This window comes from Pectinophora gossypiella, chromosome 8 (assembly GCF_024362695.1).
Source record: "Pectinophora gossypiella chromosome 8, ilPecGoss1.1, whole genome shotgun sequence".
NCBI lineage: Eukaryota > Metazoa > Arthropoda > Insecta > Lepidoptera > Gelechiidae > Pectinophora > Pectinophora gossypiella.
In genome coordinates this window covers 1,743,025-1,753,265 of record NC_065411.1, presented here as the reverse complement: position 1 = coordinate 1,753,265, position 10,241 = coordinate 1,743,025, and the positions used below count along the sequence as shown (strand labels likewise).

The 10,241-nt window shown below is 36.3% G+C and overlaps 1 protein-coding gene across 1 annotated transcript in view; it reads left to right on the top strand.

Annotated features, from left to right (window-relative positions):
* The first annotated feature begins 695 nt into the window (after positions 1-695).
* Positions 696-10,241, top strand: part of LOC126368964 (uncharacterized) — a 29,207-nt gene continuing 19,661 nt past the window's right edge. Inside the window, exons 1-2 of the mRNA XM_050013231.1 lie at positions 696-786; positions 2,055-2,237. Coding sequence (XP_049869188.1) covers positions 733-786; positions 2,055-2,237 — 237 coding nt within the window. The 5' untranslated portion in view covers positions 696-732. The remainder of the gene's footprint in view (positions 787-2,054; positions 2,238-10,241) is intronic.

Below are 10,241 nucleotides of genomic sequence, written 5' to 3'. Positions count from 1 at the left end.
CCCAAAGTCGAATTCAGTGGTTTAGAGCCCGCGCTGGAATTAGAACCCGGCAATCCGGTGTAACATTCCTCATAAATATGTTGTGCCTACTTTTTGTATGTCACATCCCTACAGATTTTTTCGATGTATTATCTTGTATATTTAATAGTGAAAGAAAAAAGAAACATTTAGTTACTCTAGGGTATTAAACCTACAAAGGAATTCATAAAAACAACGCTGATTACAACAGAACCCCACTAACAAGAGCTCCATTGCAACTGTTATTCTTTCTGCAAGTTTTCCAATTTAAATTCATTTTAAACAACAATTTTATTCTCGAAAAGCTTAAAGCGCCGTAACTATAACACTGAGCAAGTAATTATCTTTGCAACATTGCTATAAAAGTTTTGACAGGCGTTTCAAGTTTTTCGTTAGCATGAGGTTAGTCATGGGAATTTTATAGTGGATATTTAATATAAATCTTGAATGTAATATCCTTAAGAATCTACAGTAGTCATATTTCCTTTCGTCGAGAAGTTTATTATTTTTCTTGAATAGATTTTATCGGATAGAAGTTGGAATTTTAGTTACTTACTTAATAGAAACTTTTTATCAATGTTTAAAAGAAAACATTGATAGCTAGGTTAAAGTGCGCTGGCCTCTGAAATTTACGTACTTATTAATTTATTTTTGTCCCAAATCTAAAAAGTGTTATATCAGTGTACACGTTTTATTAAGTATAGTGTGATAAATATGAAAATGTGGTCAAAATTGGTGTTATTATGTGTTTTTGGGTGCACTAACTCAGTAAGTAATTAATTAGTTGAAATTTGACGAAACTTTTGTGGATTTATGGTTTATTCTTGTTTTAGTTATTTTTGACGAATCCTGTGGTGAATTTAATGCTATTTTATTTAGTTTTTATTGCAATAATTACGTTGAATATATATATTTATTTTTATAAAGAGGAATAATTATTTTTTTGTGTATTTAAAATATCTATTGTTATTTTTTTTAAGTCAGATTTATTAAAGATCATATTTAAAGAAAAAAAAATTTGTGATGTGGTTTAAGTAATAGGCTAGTTTCCAAATAATCAAATCAGTTACTTTTTACTAAACGTCAAAACACGAAATTACTATGGAGTTTCTATGAAAAAAGCACACTGTGACGTCATAGAAAAACGTGATAAAATGTTGGACTTTTTATTACGTTTTTCTTGATTAAATTTTGTAAATAAGTTAAATAGAAAAAAGAAAATGTTTTTCATTAGTTTTAGATCGGTCTTTATTTAGTAATCGGAATTTCATAATTTATCTTGAACCTAGTACACGACCCAATTATTTCTAGTAGGTACTGCATCTAGGTAGGTAGGTATTGCATAATATACACATACGTAATAAGTCATTTTTAAGTATAGTTACTTATTATTATGTACCTTTATATATTTTGTACTAGAAATCGATGCGGGTTCGATCTCCGGTACCGGACTTGCACCAATGAGTTATTAATTTATCTTAAGTGCAATTTTCACTAACCCACTTGGCTCGACCATTATAGACGGCGATATGGCTCACCTATCACGTTAGTCTTACAGAAAGTTCGGTGAGGTGTGGGTACTTAGGTCATGTTGCGATGGATGATTTCTTCCCTATCTTTCCCTAGCACGTGGCACCTGTAGGATATTTATTTATTATTACATTTATTTCAGATTGTAGTCCATATTATTGTTAGTAAGAAAAAAGCCGCTTATAAACTATGTTAGTAAAGTAACACTAGGTATAATTGACAGTTTTATATCGAATTATAAGCACTATCATAAAATAGATAAGACAAATTTGTTTTGTTGATTTACCATACAGTGACAGTGCGCAGAATTCTTTTGATGACGTTATATTACAGTAGAAAGTGATGTGTTAAACATTTATGTAACACTTGCATTTATTTATATGTTTTTTTGATTTACATTTTTTTGTGTTTGGCATTCACTTTTATAGACACCTACCTACAATACTTGCATAAAATCATACTTCAAAAATGAAGGAACTACTTATAGATTTCCACACCCCTTCCAGCTAACCACCTCCTTCGACCTCGGCGGCGTGGTGTCCGGCAACCGCATGGCCGCGGTACCACTTGGCCACTCCCTGGGAGACGGCGAGCTGGATGTGGAAGGCATCTGCACGCAACCCGGCATGGCTTGCCAGGACTGTACCACAGCTGTCACTTGCGTGCCTCTCCCTATCGGATGGCTGAAGGTAACTCTAATCGCTGTTGAATATCCCAATGTTTAAGATCCTAAAGTCGATTGTCTTAACCAGAAGCGGAACCAGCTTTTGCGTCATGTCACCAGGTCCCAGACAACCTATCTCCGTAGAAAATTAGATAAAATTGCAGTGGTCACCCCTAAAAAGCTCCCATTATAAATTAATAATCGTAATTTTATTAGAACAGATATATAAATAGTTAATAATAAGAAAAAAATCTTTAATGAGCTTTAAAAAATTTTACTACATCTATTCTACCAAAATTAAGATTATCGGCATACTAATGCTGATAATAACATCGATATATAACATAGTATAAACAAGAACATTACTTAAGTCGAATTTATTTACTTTTAATATTTACTATTATAATTATTCCATTAGGACTAGAAATAAAAGAAATATGACAAATTAGGACTTCAAACTTTTTAGGACACGCGATAGTTATAATTAGAATTATAAACAAATTATATTCAAATACATAAATACCTAGAAATCAAGCGGAAGCAACACATCGCTTACAATAACATATTTGATTGAGGGTTAGTGACCATTTGTCTCGAAAAAGTCTGATAAGTTTGGTAAATCACTCCCTTAAGAGGGAAGTTAGGGAAAGTCCCTCACAGACCAAAGCGTATTTAGTGATGTGCATCAAAAAAGGTTTAAGCATAGAATAAAGATGTATGTTTTTACGTTACTAATAATCTACGTATATGGCCCCGTTTTTTTATTTAATATGCAAAAGGAAAGTAACTCTGTCTCTCTCTCTCTCTCCTCTCTCTCTCTCTCTCTGTCTGTCTCAGGTACATTTGTCACCTTATCGTTCCTAAAACGTAGTACCGATTAAGACAAAAAGTGGTATGGAGATAGTTTTATCCCAGTAATCACCCCTCAAAAGGATGAAAAGGGGATGAAAAAACGTTCGCGCGCGTACAATTCGAAAGAATTTGGGGCCTTAGCCAAGTTGCAAACGATTGTAATTTATGACAATCAACAATGATATGGGATTGATATAAGGTGACATGTCGGCGCCCGAAGGACGTAATATACGATCCCGATGACCCGATTACTCTAGCCAAACACTTATTCAGAAACCCGATACCGACCCCGCCGGGGTGGACGATTTTCCTCATTCAGCGCTTACCGCTATCGACCTACTAGGGTCGATTAATTCATTAAAATATCATTCTCTCAGACGACGCCTTTACTAAAATCTACAAATCTTTATGTCCTAGATAAACCGAATGTTTCTTTAATAAGTATATTTTGTTCCAAATTCAAAAATATTTTTATTGTGTTTAGAACAATACGTTTTGAATCGTAAATATTAATATACGTAAATATTTCGTTTATAAACTTCATCATCATCAATTTAAGAGCCACGCTCTTATCGGTGCAGCGCTTTCCATGCTACTTTTTTAGGGAAGAATAGGGCAGTGGTTTCCCTCTTGCCTTCCGCCCCACAGTCTGACGCGAGTGGGATGGCGCCCAGAGTAGTCTATTACAAAACCATACTAGGACTCCTGTCCTCCGCCTCTGAATAGTACTGACAGTTACTGCTGCCCTCTGTCAGGGTCTAGGTCCCTGTGACTTGCCCCTTCCGTCCTGCATAAACTTAACAATTAAATATTCTTAATCTTAACATTACAAATAATTAAAACTAGACTACTAAAACATTCGGCCGAGAGGTGGTAAAAGGGAGCATTTCCAATTGAGGCTATAGTTGTGTATTTTTGTTTCTTTATTTAATTATATTATGCTTGAATACAAATGAAAAATAACTTGTTTTCGCTTACTGATGTTGACAGTTTGCGTTGGCGTCCTAAATTGGATCGCAATAGGAGTTCATGGTAGGCTTTGTCCAGCTTAAGCCGTCCTTTCATCGATGGGCTTACACACCCTAATCGAGGCAGTGGATTCAACTCCCGCCATCACTAACGAAAACTCCTGGAATAACAAGGAAAATATGCTTAAGGAAAGTTTTTGTACCGTTACCCCTTGTTAGGGTTCCGAACCTCAAATGGGAAAACGGAACTCTTATAGGGTAACTTTTTTGTCTGTCTGTCCGTCTGCCTGTCTAGCCCATTTTTCTCCGGAACGCGTAGAGGTATGAAGTTGAAATTAACATCTAATACTTAAGTTTGTAGTCCCTTAAAGCTGTAAAAAAATCAAGCTTCTAAATCAACGCAATCCAAAGATACGGCTATTTTTAGCCTTACATATTTTTATACATTACGTAGGGGGAAAAAAACCTATGGGGTATGTCCCATGGCCCTATATTCGTGGCCAGAAGGTAGGTTTTGCAGCACAAGTAAAAAAAGCGTAAAATTGTTCCATCACAAAAAAAATATGTTTTTTCAATTGCAAATAAGGTTGTAGTTGCAAAAACATTTTTTTTTTAAACACCTTCACCATCATATTTTTTTAAAATATATATATTTTTTTGTAAAACATGTAGATGCATGGACACAACATTGAGATGCAACTTTGTAATCTTAAAAAATGTTTTTAAGATTACAAACTCCTTTGCAGTTGTTCAACCAATCGTGAACTATTTCGATGTATGGAGACAATAGGTTTTCAACGGCAAAGTCAAAGCCCCGGAATTCCCGGTGCGCGAGTCGAACTCACACTTAACCGGCTTTCACCCTGTTACCCCACATTACTCGGCCACTAGTGCCTTTTTTCTTTGCCTACTTTTGTTTCGTTGTTCATTTTTTTTTTTGCTTAGTAAACGATATGTTTGAACTTATGGAAAAAAGGAAATCAAATGAATGCCACGCATACAACATTACATACCCACCATGCATATTAGTTTTAAAAGCCTTTATGGACTTTATATCTTTAGCCTTTATGAATTTTATTTTTGTTTTTTTTTTTAGACTTTTATGTTTTTTTTATTAGGATTACTAAAGCAGTTTATAAAGCGAAGGTAGGTGGTAGGGATGGCAGAGAAAGACCTAGAAAGACGTAGATTGACCAATTTGGAGATGTCCTTAGAAAAGGTTTAGTACGATCTACTCTGAATCGGCGCGGCGTGCGTGTATAAAGCGAAGCAAGAGAAGTGTGTAAAGATCGAAGCAAATGGAATTCCATAGTCTCTTACCCCGATGGGAAATAGGCGTAAGTTTATAAGACGGAAGTTAAGAATTATTGTTACTATTACATAAGGTCGATTTAGCTTTGTTTAATTTGAAAAATTCCGATGCAATTCCGTGAGATTACGCACCGTATGATGCCTAGAACTAGGCTTCATTAGTTTTAGTTTTCGGCGGATAATAAAATGACAGACATAACTTAAAATAAAATTAGACGGTGTGTACTGGAATCCGAATTATATGCCTAAAGTTTTAATCTTTAAAGTTTTTTAAAAGTTGTAAAATGAGTAGGTACATACGTATCTCTACCTATCTGTGTATGGCCAACTGACTTTGACCCAGTATGTGCTGAGATAATAATATTTCCGAAAAATCAGAGCAGTAAGATAAATTACATGTTGCATACTCCATAACAGTGTATTGCGGTCACAGCAAATGGGTCGAAATTAATAATAAAAAATTCACGTATTTTTTTTAATATGTGTCCTAGTGCTGGTCACAGGCTTCCCCTCAATCAAACTGGAGGGGGTATTGAGCATTCTCTACGCAGCTCCAGTGAGGTTAGTGGAGGTGTTTGGAGTAGTCAATCATTATGTCATAAGATTAGATAAGATATTTATCGCAAAGAATTGTACTATATTTAAACATAAACTTAAAAAATGGCTTATTGAGCAGGCATTCTATAGTTTTGACGACCTGTAATTGATAATATATTTTAATGTATTTGAATTCCGTAGTAATATTTAATTTAATTGAATTTTGTAATATCTGTGACGTGTAATTATTATTATCAATAAATGACTGACTATGCATTCCTGATGTTTTATAGAGTTCTTAAAAGTAGAGGAAAGTACAAACAGGAACCCTGTACGGGCACTACAAAAACAACTTAAAATTATACACAATGAAAATAGAAAACCAGGAATAAAAATAATAAAGATTAAGTGGAAAAAAAAATACGTACATTTACTATAATCAGTATCTAAAAGATTCGCACAAGTGAACTATGTAGAAAAACAAAACATAAACTCACGAGTATATCCCAATTGATTTGATTTGATTTAATTTGAGTATATCCCAATTGGGGTAGTTAGAAGAACATCCATCGAAAGATGAACTAAGTACCCACGTGTAGTAAAAATACGGAAGAACAGTAATCACACTTATTTATTCTGGTATCAAATAACACTTAACTTGGTAAACACGTCCGATGTCGACAAGGTCCCCAACGCAAGAGAGCGTGTATCAATCCGTCCGATTTGACAACCCCATTCTTGTGTTGCCATTTATAGAAAAATGTCTTATAACTGTCGACGAACAATTCAGCCTAACACTCGTCCATCCTGACCGCGTGTATGTCCCCATACACGTCGACAGATGAGCCTAACACTCGGCTGATTGATGCACGCTTCCAGCTTAATGTATCTAATTAACAAAGTATATTTAAGTTAATCACACAATAAATGCACAGAATAAATTTCATTTCAGTTCATTTCATTTCATTTCATATCAATCTTTTCACACAGTTTCATAGAGCAGTTAAGTTTTTGAATAGACATGAGGTTGTTCATTTTGAAATTCACTATACAAAGATTTTAATCGTAAGACCCGGTTTTCTAGACGCAATAATTAAATGATAGAGATTCGATTTAACTCAACATTGGGTTTTACGTCCATTAATGTAAAAGAAAATATTTATATTCAAATTAAGAATGTTGGTAATATAGAATGACCGGTAATAGGTATAGATTTATATGAACCCACAAAAATGCTTTCTAGCCGTGGGTAATAGCTACCGATTTATGGTGGTACAAAGGCAATTTTAATTAGCTGCACAGAATAACAATTCAAGATATTTAGATATAAGGTAATAGATTTTGTTTACAATTAAATTAATCTATATTACATACTAATGAACCAATCACATGGTCCATTCTATCTCAGTTCTAACGAACCAATCACATGGTCCATTCTATCTCAGTTCTAACGAACCAATCACATGGTCCTTTTTATTTCAATACCAACGAGCCAATCACATGGTCGTCTGTTTCTCTAATATTAGTTAACCAATCACATGGTTCTTCATACCTTAAATTTAACGAACCAATCACATGGTTCTTTATACCTTAAATTTAACGAACCAATCACATGGTTCTCTGTTTCTCAAATATTACCTAACCAATCACATGGTACTTTATACTTTAAATTTAACGAGTCAATCACATGGTCGCTACCTTAACAAACTATTGTCATAATACCTTTAATCTTATCGTACAGTGATACCTTCATACACATTTTACACATATTGATATTTATACTAAATACAAAAGATGTAATATCGTTGATTTAAATTTGATTCGTAACTCTAAGTCATGATCAACAACAATAAACGCTGTTAAAAATCATGTTCACTGTCAATATTTTCAAGATCCGTGTCACTTTCATTTATGCTTAAGGCTGCTACATGAACCCAGGGCAACATAACGATCGGCAGCGATTGTAGTTTTACGCTTATGTCTACTATTACTTAAACCTGGTGTCGCCGCGATTTTATACCGGTCATTACCGAGTACTGCAATAACACGATATGGACCCGAATAATTGTGGTAGTAACTTTTTACTTTTTCCATCATTTTTAAAATTTGTAGACGTAATCTCTACTAATGCGCACATTCTCAGAACATGCGCATATTTTTAGAATATGCGCATATTCCCAGAACATGCGCATTCGATGCAAGCATCCACATATATTTTTTTTTTACGAATCTTGACGTCTTAGGAAAACCAATATATCCTCTTCAACCGATCCAGTGTTCTCTAGGCCAAAGTGGCCTATGTCGTCGTGGTTCATACGACATAGCTGCCACCTTGCCCCCTTCGGCACCACCCAACGCAAATCAGATCTATTACAATTAACACACCTGTATAACTTGTTATCCTTGATAACAACATTTTCCTTTATTTCTTTTAATCCATTAGCATCTAAGTCAGATGAAAGTATCTCTCGAATCCGGCATAATTCACTATCGCCTAACTGTAGGGTGTGAAGCTAATCGTCACCTTCCCTAACGAATAAACAACTTCGTTGCCAAATCCCCTTAAAGCTGTCGTTACGTTGTTGTGTTGAAGGCCCAAATGTGTTAATTCTGAATTTGCCAAAAGAGAAACCTCACTGCCGAAATCTACAAAAGCTTTCACTGGAACCCCGTTAATAAAAACTTCTTTATAGAACTTCAAGTTCAGAGTAGACGTGGATATGCACATCGTCTTTTGAGAATTGGTAGCCTTACTATCACGCTACTCGTCGGGTTTCATAAAACAACTGTCTATTTTATGGCCTACTTTGTTGCACCGAGTACATTGAATAAGTGGTTTCGGGCACATTCGAAATGGGTGATCTGATCCCTTACAATTAAAACAAAATATACCGGTGTCATTCGGCACTGATTTTATCTTGAAACCACTAGCTCTATTACCATTGCTGCCGCTAGTTGTATTGAACCCTACGTTTGGCCTATTCCTAAAATTGAAACGTTCCGGGATATTTGTCTCCTTATTACTCATTAGGAATTCTAATAACTGTTCAGGTTCTGTGCACCGTAACGCCAAAGCATTCGACTTTGTAGTTTTGTCACTCAACCCGTGTATCAGACAACCTACCGCGCGTTTGCCGATATTGCACTGGTTCAACATTGCCAATTTCTCGTAAAATTACACTAGGATTTGGTTCCTGGAACATACTTTTGCGCTTTAGCATGTACTCCAAGGACTGGCCATAGTTTTGCTCAAATGGGAATGCACTACACAACTTTTGTTGCCATTCTACCCAAGTATACATTATGGTTTCTAGACTATCATACCACGATTTAGCCAGTCCCTGCCGTTTCTGGCAACGCGAAATGAATTGTAGTTCTTTCGTCCCAACCGTAGACGGTGGCGCACTCATTCACGTTTTTTCTTTAACCAAACATCTATTCGCTGTCCTTTCGATGACGGGTCAAAATCTGGAAGTATATTCTTAGGATTGGGGTTATTAGAGTGACTGGGAGCGCCTGCCGGCGTCGGCTGGGGCTTTATTGAGTTTAGTATGTCTATAACATCCTTGGACGTGAATGTAGGACTATCTATCTATCTAGACCGATGCGCGGTATTAATTCCTTCGTCATGTGCATCTGTATGCGGACGTTTCATCCCATGATTGCCGTCATTTCTGTCTGGTAGTCTACTACGTGCACGGTCACGTTGAAGTTGATCTTAAAGGAACTGCAGCCGTGCTCGCTCTCGCGCTACAATTGTTCTCGCTCCTGTATACTCGAACTATTCCTAGTTCTACTTTGTTGGCGACTTACACTGCGATTACGGTAGTAGAGAGTGGAGCTAGGACTACGTCTTCTACTTCTGCTTCGCGTCTTACTGTGACGATGAGAACAGCTCGATTTACGTCTACAATAGCTTGGAATACAAGTCTACGGCTTCTGGTTCGCGTTTTGCTGCGGTGACGACGCGAACGGCTTGGACTACGTCTACGACTTGTACTACGTATCTTACTTGAGTCATTGCAATTAGAGTGAAGTCCACCCTCGGTATGCACATCACGGTCGGTGCGCCTTTCACGTGACTGCTCGGATGTCTGGATCTCGAGAGTTGTAAGGCTCCGTCGCCTCTGAGCTTCAGATTCATCACGTTGTTGCATATCTTGGTAAACAATTACCGCTCCAACGGTAAAAACAAACTATTCAACGCCACGTGGACTAGCCAAGTTCCGTATACTTTCGCCGCCAACCTTTGAATGCCCAATTTCTGCATTGCGAAATGCACTACTGTCCTCTCATCCCAGCCATAAACCTCCGCGCACTGATTTACCTTTTTTAGCCACATGTCTATGCGTTGGCTTTTC